Source organism: Thunnus maccoyii, chromosome 21 (assembly GCF_910596095.1).
Source record: "Thunnus maccoyii chromosome 21, fThuMac1.1, whole genome shotgun sequence".
NCBI lineage: Eukaryota > Metazoa > Chordata > Actinopteri > Scombriformes > Scombridae > Thunnus > Thunnus maccoyii.
In genome coordinates, this window is record NC_056553.1 from 9,212,319 (window position 1) to 9,224,266 (window position 11,948).

Consider the following 11,948-nt stretch of genomic DNA (forward strand, 5'->3'; position numbering starts at 1 on the left):
TTATCTTCAGATTTTGACGAGTGTGTTTCTTAACAGATGGCACAAGGAATATATGTTGAAGAAAACTCTGCAGATATTATCATTATTGTATGGACAGATGGTAAGTGGGCCTGTGACCTCTAAGCTAGAGGTCACGACCTTCTGGAGGATGCAATGTCCCTCAGAGGGAGGACCCAAGCTTTCTTTTTTAAGAAGGAAATTGAATACATATCCCTCGTTACACGTGATATAAACATATGTAGGATATGGAAACAATCCAATGATTTCAGTGTATGTCCTTCAAACTTCCTTCACACCCTTGATTATTGGAATCGACTTATCGATAGGCAAACGTTGGCCCTCCCATGTGTTGCTGGCAGCTTGTAGCATTAGCCTGCTCGCTGGTGACACTTGCTGTTGAGATGAGCGCACTGCAGCTGTCATTTATTCACTACGGAGGAACCCAAACCTCACTGTAAAATCTCTTCCTGCTGCCTTAATCCAGCTGTGATCTCTCGCTGCAGTCAAAAACTGCTACAATATCACTCCACGATGATGCTATGTGTTAGATTAACCTTGAATTACATAACAAATGTCACGGGCTTTAAATTTATTAGTCACACACACACACACACGCACACACACACACGGTGCGTGTCTCGATTTCCCGCAAGGTCAAGAGCTCAACACGCGGAGCTTATCCATGCAGATTCAGAGATTGTGCCGATCTCCCGTTTCTCCAGCAACAGCACGTGGGCGTTCAACGATAACAAAGAGATCCAGCAGCTCCGGCGATGCAAAAGAGACCATTGAGCGCAGGAGTACCCCCTGCCGGACCCCCGCCGTCTCCCTCACCAAAGCCAGTCAGTCTCACCAAATGGTAATGTCCCAGTGTGTAGCAGACAGGGGGGTAAAGGGGGGCTAACAGGGGGTAAGGGAGCAGCAGTAGTATTATTGATGACCAACAGAGGGAGCAAACAGCCAGGCGGGCAGAGAGGGAGGGAGGAAGGTGTTGACTGTTTGAATGGAAGGCAGGATCCATGTTCAGGGACTGGTTGCACTGGGAATAAATAGACAAAAATGGCAACCACGTGGCCACAGGGTACAGTAAAAATAACATTTAAAGATTTAATGGCTGAGTTATTTCAGTAGGAGCCAAATTCTAATCACTGGTTTCATTTTTTTAAGCATCTTCCAGTGTGTTTTTTTCCAACAGCTTCACTTCCTTATTTGGCCACAAGAGGGAGATACAGAGCGCGCGCACACACACACACACACACACACACACACACACACACACACACACACTAAGAGACATGCTAAATAAAGTCTGTTTTCTATCCTGCAACACAGGGCTGCATCATCTGTTTACAGTGTAAAAGCAGCAGTATTCAACCAGGAAGTGACATGATTTAAGAAATAAGAGAGAGAATAATAATCTCTAATTTTCTTATTTACTGAATAAATGCCGGATACTTTCACTTCCTCAAGCCTCTATAAAATATTCAAAGATCTTCACAACCTCATTCATTTTCGTTTTGCGGGGTCGTTGGCTCATTTTGAGGGCTGCGTGTTAGAAATAGCTGCTGTAAGAATTCAATTAAAGATCCCAAATTGGCAGAAATATCATAATAAATTCTCTGTACAACCGATAAAGTTGTAGTTTATATTTTAAGTGTATATTTTTTTCAAAATAACACAATATGCAGTTTATACTTGGTAAAAAAAAAAGAGCTTGGTTTAGCATAATGTGTATAATTGCTTCTCTCTTCTGTAGCTGATGCCGCTGTGCAACAACAATAGGCTGAGCTGAATAAAAAGAAAGAAAAAGAAATCCATACTGTGATGGTCGAGGCTTCTGTCTGCAACCTCTTAACAATCAGCCTGACACAGGAAGAAAAAAAAAAAAAAAGCAAGAAACAGAAGAGTATACAAAGAATAAAAGCATATAGCAGCGCTGACGTATAGCATGCCGTTCCCAGTGGCAAAGTTTACATTCCAGAAACCACAAACCTGCCCTCGTCAACATTATTGTCACAGACAGATGGGGTGCGCTAGGGGGGGAATATGGACTGTACCGAGGGCAAGGAATAAAGTCGGATTCCCTCCCACTGCTGGGCCCCTCTCTTTTCTCTTTCTTCAGTTTAAGAGCTGCACACAAAAACCAAGCTCAAGCTGCTTAAAGGCCGGAGCTCTCGGAAAGCTACTCAATGGCCATCAGCCACCATCAAAGGGACTGTACAAAAGCACCCAGACCTGCACCTTCACTGAGGGGGATTAAGGAGAAGTACATTTCAGGGCCGATTTTTTCGAGAAGCTGGGCATATGTAATGAAGAGGAACCCGCGGAGAAAGAGAAGTCTCCCATGACGGCTGGGAATAATAGGGCATCTGCTGATATTCTGCGATCAAAGTGATTTGACACAATATACTGCGAGGAAAGCGGGCTGCACAAAGCGACGGCGCTCCTGTGGATATTTTTGTTCCGAACTATGTTAAGCACCTAACCTACGAAGCTGCAGATAAGGAGTTTAGGGTCGACCTTGGATTTCAAGGCTTGTTTGGGACAAAGCATCTTTATCCAGACGACGTTTATGGTCGAGCTCCCTGGCAGCGCCCGTCGCCCTAAAAAAGGAGGCATTGTGGGAGCAGATAAGACTGAGCAACTGTAATGAGCTGAGTTTCCCCGCAGCAGCAGCAGCAGCAGCAGCAGCAGCAGCAGCAGCAGCGACACCGGAACAACCCCAGAAGCATTACCTGCTTGAGGGCATTTCCTGTTTGTTGTAGCCATGACAACGGGATAATCTGCCTCGCGTCCAAAGCTAACAGCCAATCCGGTGGGAGCGACTTAAAAAACTGGAGCAGCAGCTGGTGAACAGAGAGAGATGCAGGAACTATTCCAGAGTTTAAACTGTAAAACTAAAAGAGAAATGCTTATTTTAGAGGTGGAAAAGGCTTCAGTGAGCGGTGTTACTCACAGCGCTAAGATCAGCGGGGTCAGCTTTGACACAAACACACAGTGAAAAACAGTCAGTGAACCCAGCTACTATGTAAAATTCCACGGGATGAAAAATAAACCTGGCAGGATACTCTCAATAATTCCTCCACTACAAACTCTCCCCTCACAACCCCCCCTTCCCCACCACCACCCCTTCGCCCCCTCCTCCTTCCTCTTTCCTACTCTGTATCCAAGCGAAGTATTAGCCCTGATCTTTCAGCACCACTCTGCCCAGGCAGGATGGGAGATAGAGCCGACAGAACGAGGGCAAGATTGGTATGTGCGAGGGCCATATCGAGACGACAACTCCAAATCCAAAGAGATGAAAATCAGACACGGAGAGGCACAGAAGAGGAGGCTGAGAGGTGGCCTGAAAAAAAAAAAAAACGACTGCTGCCATATTTGCACTGTGAATTTAACACAGCACATAAAAGGACCCGCTCGATGAATGAATGAGGGAATGAATTTTCATGTCAAAACGTCACACGACAGACACCATCCGAGCAGCAATTAGAGAAATGAAGTGAATAGAAACTGTTTATGCACAGTCGAATAAATATAATACAGTGTAGTTCTTTATATGAGGGTTTAATTCTAGTTTTTCTGGTTGGATTATTTAAAACAAATGTAAGTTGTGCTTTAAAATAGGATAAATTGGATAGGATTAAAATAGATAATAGATTTTATTTGTAGAGCTCGGCAGAGGAGGAAGAGTTCTTTGTTTGCAGTCTAATGTTAAGTGCAATGACTAATGTTTCATCACTGTAATGGCATTTTTAGTGTCTTATATGTCTTGTAAGTCCACATGATGTTATGATATGTTACTACAAGATACAACAAAAAGAAAAAATGTCCTTGGATTTGCTAATAAAGTGCAAAAAAACATGAATTTCAAATAATCATTTTAGCTCATCTTCGCACTGAACTGTTCCTTTAAAGAATTTCACACACAGGATGTGGTTTAAATAAAAAAAAGACAAATAAAATCCACTTTCAGTTTCACCAGGATCACAATAACCACACTAACGCTCTTCCTCTAATCCGACAGTACCTGTCCCTACACATACAGACAGACTTTAAGACACCAACTGTGCACACAGTGAAATCTGATTCATCTATTTGTGGATCACCGGAAAATTAATCTGCAACTATTTTTATAATCCATTAATCAGTTTGGCAAATTTTCAAGGAAAATGAAACATCCCAGCTTCTCAAAATGTGCAGATTTGCTGCTTTTCTTGTCTTATGTGATAGTAAATTTTAATATCTTTAGGTTTTGGGGTGATGATCAGATCTTCATTTCTGGCTTGTTGAAACGATTTTCTGACATTTTATAGACAATTAACAGAGTAATTGCAAAAAATAACCAGCAGATTAAGTGAAAATTCAAATTATTGTTGGTTGCAGACATAAAACATACTGTTCACATGCATGCTTCTGTATCAGGCAGAGCTAGTGATACAGACATTCATAAAAACCTGATCCAGATCAGTAAAGGAACAACTTTCATCAATATCTTTAAAATTATTCTGCTGTTGTACACTGTTTTTATAAAAGCTTTTGACATTTATTTACAAGTCTCAGCTCTGCCATCAACATATAACTAATGTTCGACGCTCTACATCAGAGTATGCTGCAGTATTGAGTGTTAACATCTAAATGAGTCGACCAGCTGCTCGGTGAACTGTAGCGCAATTAGGACCCAGACGGTTTGTCTCAGGGCGCAGAATCTCATTAGACAACTATACATTATAAATGGGAGTAATATGCAACTGGAAAAAAAACCCACAACTAGTGCTTTAGGTAAGATCCCAGTGATTAAAAAACGCTGTTATAATCTGTTGGTAGGCAGGGCGGCAGCCATGTGTAATTAGGTTACAAAGCGCTCTATTTAAAAACATAAAGATCTATAATCTCACTGTGGAAATGACACAGTGAAGGTTAGAGGGAACATGTGCGGATAGTTTTTATAGCTTGGGGACTGTGTTGCATTTATCTGCAGTATTGAGGCAATAAATATGCTACATGCCTGAGATGCACCTCTGTGTGCAGCACAGTCTGCACTGTTTTGCACTGTGACATGTCAAACACTGCATAGCCGTAATGCAGTTTTAGAGATATTAACATATTAGTATTGGTAAGAAATGATACTTAACTTTTATAATATTTACTAGGTGTGCAACTAATGGTTATTTCTATGAAAATAGTGGAAAAACACCAGTCACATTTGTCCCATTTTCTCTCAGTAACAGTCTAAAACTCAAGGATATTCAATTTAATATCATAAAAGACAAAGAAAAGCAGCAAATCTTCACACTTTAGAAGCTGAAACCAGCATTTTTTTGTCATTTTTGCTTAAAAAAATATGATTGATGCTATTATGAAAATGGTTTCCGATAAATTTTCTGCAGATTAGATATTCAAAGTATGGATTACCGGTGATTGTTTCAGCTCTAATATTTAGTGAAATCTATGACATTCATAAGTTTTACTGTAAGCTCATTTGTTTCCGGGGTAACAAACAGCCATTGAGGCAGCACATTCCTAACCAGCCAAAAAAGGAAGTGCTCCATTGTCCATTTATCCCTACAAATAACACAAAACACAAAGCCAGGGAGTATTTAATTGGGTGACCTGCTATTTAGGAAACAAAGCCAAACGTGTACGGCTTCCAGTCTGTTGAATCACCGCTGGTGGAGAAATTAAGTGTGAAAAAATAAAGTTTGACGAACTCCAGAGCTGAAACAGTACTCTCACTACAACACTGATTAACCTTGATGAGACTTCCAAACTAAATTTTCAAACATCACTGAGCAGAGTGGGTGACTGGGGTGTGTATAAGTGTTTGAGTGTGTGAGTGTGTGTGTGAGTGTGTGTGTGAGTGAGGGGGGATCCTGTGCAGCTTTCCTTAAAAAGCCAGGTCAAGCATTCAGCAGACTGTAAAAGGAGCTGATCCTCTGATCCGCTACCAGACCTCAGGAGCTGTGACGGTACCTTGCATACTAATGGGACTGTTCTCCTTTTCTTTCTACTGAAGGGAATATCTGTGCCAGCAGCTGGGTCAGGGAAGACTGCAGTTTGAAATTCAGCTATTTTAGTCCTATTTTTCTAGAGAGAGTGCGCCTGAAAAAAGCATCTCGTTATTCATGCCTCTTTCTATTTAAAAAAAAAAAAAAGATAACCAATTAACAAGTAGCACAATCGCCTCCTGAACAGGCTTCAATGCAAGATAAAACTGAACAGAGAGTAAAAGCAGAAGAGGTGGCACATTCCTGAACCATCATGCATGGAAATTTAATGTACATCCTGTCTGGAAAATGTCTTTGCACACAGCTAATATGAACTGAATCACTTCTGAAAGGCTAAATGTATGGAAAGAGTGGTTATGTAATATTCTTTGTTGACTAATTGCACCCAAATCAGCAATTAAAGTGCTCTTTGGAATTAGCAAGCAGCTGAGTCACCAAGTCCTCTATAACTCGACGGTTCTGCACATGAAACCCGAGCAGGGAGAGAGAAAGAGAGGCGAGAGACCAGAGAAACCTGTAAAATGTGCAATAAATTCAGTGGCAACACATTTACAGTTACTGTACGCAGATGAACGCCCTCAAAAAAACAAAAACATTTAAAAAAAACACATGCTGACTGAAAGTTTTCAACACTCTTAAGCTCCTCTAAGCTTTTAGGTTTTACTGAGCTGCCATCTGCACCGTGGGAGTAAGAATGTGATGATGGAAGAAACAAAATATTGTCACAAAAACCTATTTTTCTAGCTAATGTGATTAAGTAAAAATGTAAAGGGGATCAACTAAAAGTGTTGCGAATCCTTGGTAAGCAGATATCATAAAATAACTGTCATTAAATACTGCATGTATTTCATGAGCAGGCTAAATATAAAATGTTAATGCCCAATATTCAATTTTTAAAGCCACGCTCATATCTGTACAGTAAATATGAAGCTATACAGCCAGCAGCCAGTTAGCTTAGTTTAGTACAAAGGCTGAAAACAGGTGGGGGGTGAGAGGGCAGCTAGCCAGGCTCTGTCCAAAGGTAACAACAATCTGCCTACCGCACCTCTAAAACTCACAAATTGACACGTTATATCTTGTTTGTTTAATCAATACAAAAGCTAAAGTGCATAAAACAACACTTTGTGGTTTTTACGGGGAGATATGTGACAGACTATTTCTAGGTCACTGCACCCAGTTAGGCCAGCTGTTTTTGCTTTGTTTCCAATCTTTATGCTAAGCTAAGCTAACGGGCTGCTAGTTGTAGCATCATAGTTAAGACTACACTCAAGAGGTGATAAAACAAACAAGATATAACATGTGAACAGTGGTGGAAAGTAACTAATTATATTTACTCAAGTACTGTACTTAAAGGTATACTATGAAGAATTTCCTAAAAAGCATGTATAAACTCATACAAAAATAAACCCTCTCAATCATCACTAATGACCCACTAGAACTGTGTGGCGTTGTATTTATCTACAGAGACTCTGCCCTCTGCCTGTATTTTATTACTTTCTTATTATTTTGCTGTACGTTAAGTTTCTGGGCGTCAACCTTTGAGCAGTGGGTGTGTAGCCCACAGAAACTACGTGCAGGGTGTGAGGTCGGGACTCGTAGCATAGCAACCAGGTTACATCTCTGTCTCCGTCTCTCTCCTCTGCTCTGCTCTGCTCTCTGTCTCTGTGACATGGACGTATTAAGAGCAGCAGGTCTGTGTGTCTGCTTGACCGAGGGCGGGGCTGAGCTACACACACGCAGAGCAGAGAGGCCACAGCGGACAGGATGAAGCTCTGCATTCACACGATATCTGGCAAGGTGGCACCTTCCCGCAGGGTTGTGCAGAGGCAAAACAATCAGAAAATAATGTTTTATTTATCTGATTCGCTGGTTTGTTCTCGCCAGCGCTGATCGCTCCCTTCATTCACTCTCAGCTCGCTCTGGCCGAGCCAGAGAGGAGGGATCAACTTTGAATGTTGTGTTTACAAACACCAACCAACAAATCCTGCATAGTATACCTTTAAGTACAATTTTGAGGTACTTGTACTTTACTTGAGTGTTTCCATTTCATGCTACTTTGTACTTCCACTCCACTACATTTCAGAGGGAAATATTGTACTTTCTACTTCACTACATTTATTTGACAGCTTTAGTTACTTTTCAGATGAAGATTTGACACAATGGATAATATAACAAGCTTTTAAAATACAACACATTGTTAAAGGTGAAACCAGTGGTTTCCAACCTTTTTGGCTTTTGACGTCTTACAAAAAGCAGTGTGTGGTCGGGGTCACATTTCAGATGTCTATGAGTTGTTAACAGCTCCACCAAATAGTGATTTTTCCCTCCAAACTTCTCACATGGTTTCATTTCAATAAATGTTCAAATGATCCAATATTTCACCAAAAATCAAAAATCAGAGAAAAAAGTCCATAAACTGAAAACAGATTTGTGTATCAGAACTTTGTTTTTTCTTCTTTTCTCTCCCATTAATCATCTCACGACCCCTCAGATTTATCTGGTGACTGTTTGGAGGGGCCCGACGCCTAGGTTGGGAACCACTAGACCAAACTAGCTAACTGTGTATAAAGTAGTTCAAACTAGCTCCACCTCCACCACCTGTATAATCTCTAATATAATCTAATGATGTCATATATAATAATATATCAGTCAGAGGGACCAAACCACTACTTTTACTGCAATACTTTAACTACATCAAGCTGATAATACTTATGTACTTTTACTTAAATAGGATTTTTCATGCAGGACTTTAACTTGTAATGGAGTATTTTTACATTGCTGTACTTTACTTAAGTAAAGGATCTGAATACTTCTTCCACCACTGAATGTGAATCACTTTGTTACCTCTGTGTCTTCACCTAAGCCAAGCTAACTGGCTGTAGCTTCATATTTGCCTTACAGACACAAGAGATACCCGACTTCAAATCCACCGAAAAAGCATATTTCCCAAAAATGTTGAAAATTCCTTTACTACTAACCCTAGTGGCTTTATGGACATTAAGCTCCTATAAACAGTCAAAAAAGTGGCTCTAGTTCCAACTAAAGACAACATTGTGCAGGCTACAATATAAAAATTAGATTTTCCTTTGGATCAGCAAAAGTAGATCTGGCTTCAACCCTACACCCCAAATTCCTCTCCTGCTGCTGTGAGCAGCCACAGCCTGCCAGCAGATTAACACAGTGAAACTGAAACTTTTCCTGCCAGATCCAAAAACACACTTGCAGACGTGTGTGGCATCAACAGCCAGTGGTGGAAGAAGTATTCAGATCCTTTACTTAAGTAAAAGTATCAATACCGCGATGTAAAAATACTCACTTATAAGTAAAAGTCCTGCATGAAAAATCCTTCCCAAGTACATAAGTACTAGCAGCAAAATGTAGTTAAAGTATCGCAGTAAAAGTAGTGGTTTGGTCCCTCTGACTGATATATTATTATATATGACATCATTAGATTATATTAGAGATTATACTGGACGTGGAGCTAGTTTGAACTACTTAATATACAGTGAGCTAGTTTGGTCCAGTGGTTCCCAACCTAGGGGTCGGGCCCCTCCAAAGGGTCACCAGATAAATCTGAGGGGTCGTGAGATGATTAATGGGAGAGGAAAGAAGAAAAAACAAAGTTCTGATACACAAATTTGTTTTCAGTTTTTGGACTTTTTCTCCAATCTTTGATTTTTGGTGAAATATTGGATCATTGGAACATTTATTGAAATGAAAGCATGTGAGAAGTTTAGAGGGAAAAATCACTATTTGGTGGAGCTGTTAACAACTCATAGACATCTGACCCCGACTACACACTGCTTTATATAAGACGTCAAAAGCCAAAAGGATTGGAAACCACTGGTTTCATCTTTAAAAATGTGTTGTATTTTAAAAGCTTGTTATATTATCCATTGTGTCAAATCATCTGAAAAGTAACTAAAGCTGTCAAATAAATGTAGTGGAGTAGAAAGTACAATATTTCCCTCTGAAACGTAGCGGAGTGGAAGTATAAAGTAGCATGAAATGGAAATACTCCAGTAAACAGTACAGTAGCCTACTTGAATACTTTTTCCAGCACTGCCAACAGCCCTACATGAAGCACCATTATACCACCGTGTGTGCGCCCTGAATCAAAGAGGGGGGATGGAGGGGACAGGAAAGAGGGGGGGGGGGGGGGGGGTGAATTAAAAAGCTTGCGTAAAGAGAGGTGAGAGGACGGTCCATACACACTGTCTGCAGCGGGGCTTCACCGTGCATCCCCCTCCCACCACCACCACCACCACCACCAACATCCACTCCTCAAGTGTCTGTTTCCCACACCAGTCAAGGTTAACAAGCCGCGCTGGTGTCTGCGTCGGCTGGAAAACGGGGAGGGGTGGGAGGTGGAGGTGGAGGGGTGAGGTGCTGCAACTATACAGTGTGCTGTGTGATGATGCAGACAGGCAGAGAGAGAGAGAGAGAGAGAGAGAGAGAGGGAGAGAGGGAAAGAGAGAGACAGAGAGAGAGAGCCACTGTAGCCTACAGTCCCCTTAAATATACCCAACCACATCCCACTCCCTGCTCAATATGCTCAAATACATTGTGCACCATGCCTCGGAATAAGCATAAATACACCACGAGGTGCAGAAATAATCCTAGCATCTTTTTTTTTTTTTTTTTTTTTTTTTTGAGGGGATGCACAATAAATTACAGCAAAACGAGGAAAAAACTCCGGTGCGCACTAATCCTGCTGGCAGCATAAAGAAAAATATATAAAGAATAGTTTTAATGGTGGATGCGGATACTCAGCGAGGCAAAGTGATGAGGAATAAAACAAATGTGCTAATGTATCACAAGGTAGCATATAACCATCCATACCTTTCTCTCCATCACTATGCGCTTTTTTAGGCTACTCAACAACAGCAACTGTCGGATGTGTCTCCGTGGAGCGGTGCGGTCCGGCGCGGCGCTTCCCCCCGTCACTCCTCAACTTCCTCACGGCTTTCAGAGACAGCGGCGTCTCCCTATCACTTCCCCATTACTGGACAGCTAGGCGACTTATTAGCACTGGCCTGTGGGACGCCGAGCCGGGGATGGAGCCAGAGCCAGGATTGGTGAAGCCTTGTTCGGAAGGGAGCAGGAGCGCAGGCGCGGTCTCTGCTGGAGAGTCGATATAATGAAAAATTACCAGTGGCAGGGAGTGTCATCAAATTATCCTCATGAGCGGGTTTTTCTTTGGGGGTCCGATGGAGGTTTTTAGCAGAGGAGTGAGAAATGTTGCCTACAGGTTATTCTGTGCATAGCAAAGGCTGTGAATATATGAGGAGAGCAAGAACAAAGAGATTTCAGGGGATTTTTTTTTTATAAACAAGGCCTCAGTGATGCACTGAATAAACCCGTTTACTATAAAGAGGAGCAACATCAGCTCCCTAAACAAAAACTACTGCACATAATGTGACATTTATCACAACAAAACTAAATATCCATGAAGAAATACTGCAGATATAAGCAGTGGTGGAAGAAGTATTCATATCATTTACTGAGGTAAAAGCACGAATACTGCAATGTAAAAATACTCAATTAAAAGTAAAAGTCCTGCATGAAAAATCCTACTTAAGTACATAAGTATTAGCAGTAAAACGCACCCAAAGTATTGCAGTAAAAGTAGTGATTTTATATATGACATCATTAGATTATTAATAGTGAAGCATCAGTGTTAGAGCAGCATGTTACTGTTGTAGCTGCTGGAGGTGGAGCTAGTTTACACTACTTTATATACACTTAGCTAGTTTAGTCCAGTGGTTCCCAACCTAGGGGTCGGGCCCCTCCAAAGGGTCACCAGATAAATCTGAGGGGTCGTGAGATGATTAATGGGAGAGGAAAGAAGAAAAAACAAAGTTCTGATACACAAATCCGTTTTCAGTTTATGGACTTTTTCTTCAATCTTTGATTTTTGGTGAAATATTGGATCATTTGAAC

The 11,948-nt window shown here is 41.2% G+C and overlaps 1 protein-coding gene across 1 annotated transcript in view; it reads right to left on the minus strand.

Annotated features, from left to right (window-relative positions):
• The window catches only part of smarcd3b (SWI/SNF related, matrix associated, actin dependent regulator of chromatin, subfamily d, member 3b), a 44,134-nt gene extending 32,987 nt beyond the window's left edge, over window positions 1-11,147 (minus strand). Inside the window, exon 1 of the mRNA XM_042399679.1 lies at window positions 10,848-11,147. Within this exon, the coding sequence (XP_042255613.1) occupies window positions 10,848-10,859 (12 nt within the window). The 5' untranslated portion in view covers window positions 10,860-11,147. The remainder of the gene's footprint in view (window positions 1-10,847) is intronic.
• Between the last annotated feature and the right edge of the window lie 801 nt (window positions 11,148-11,948).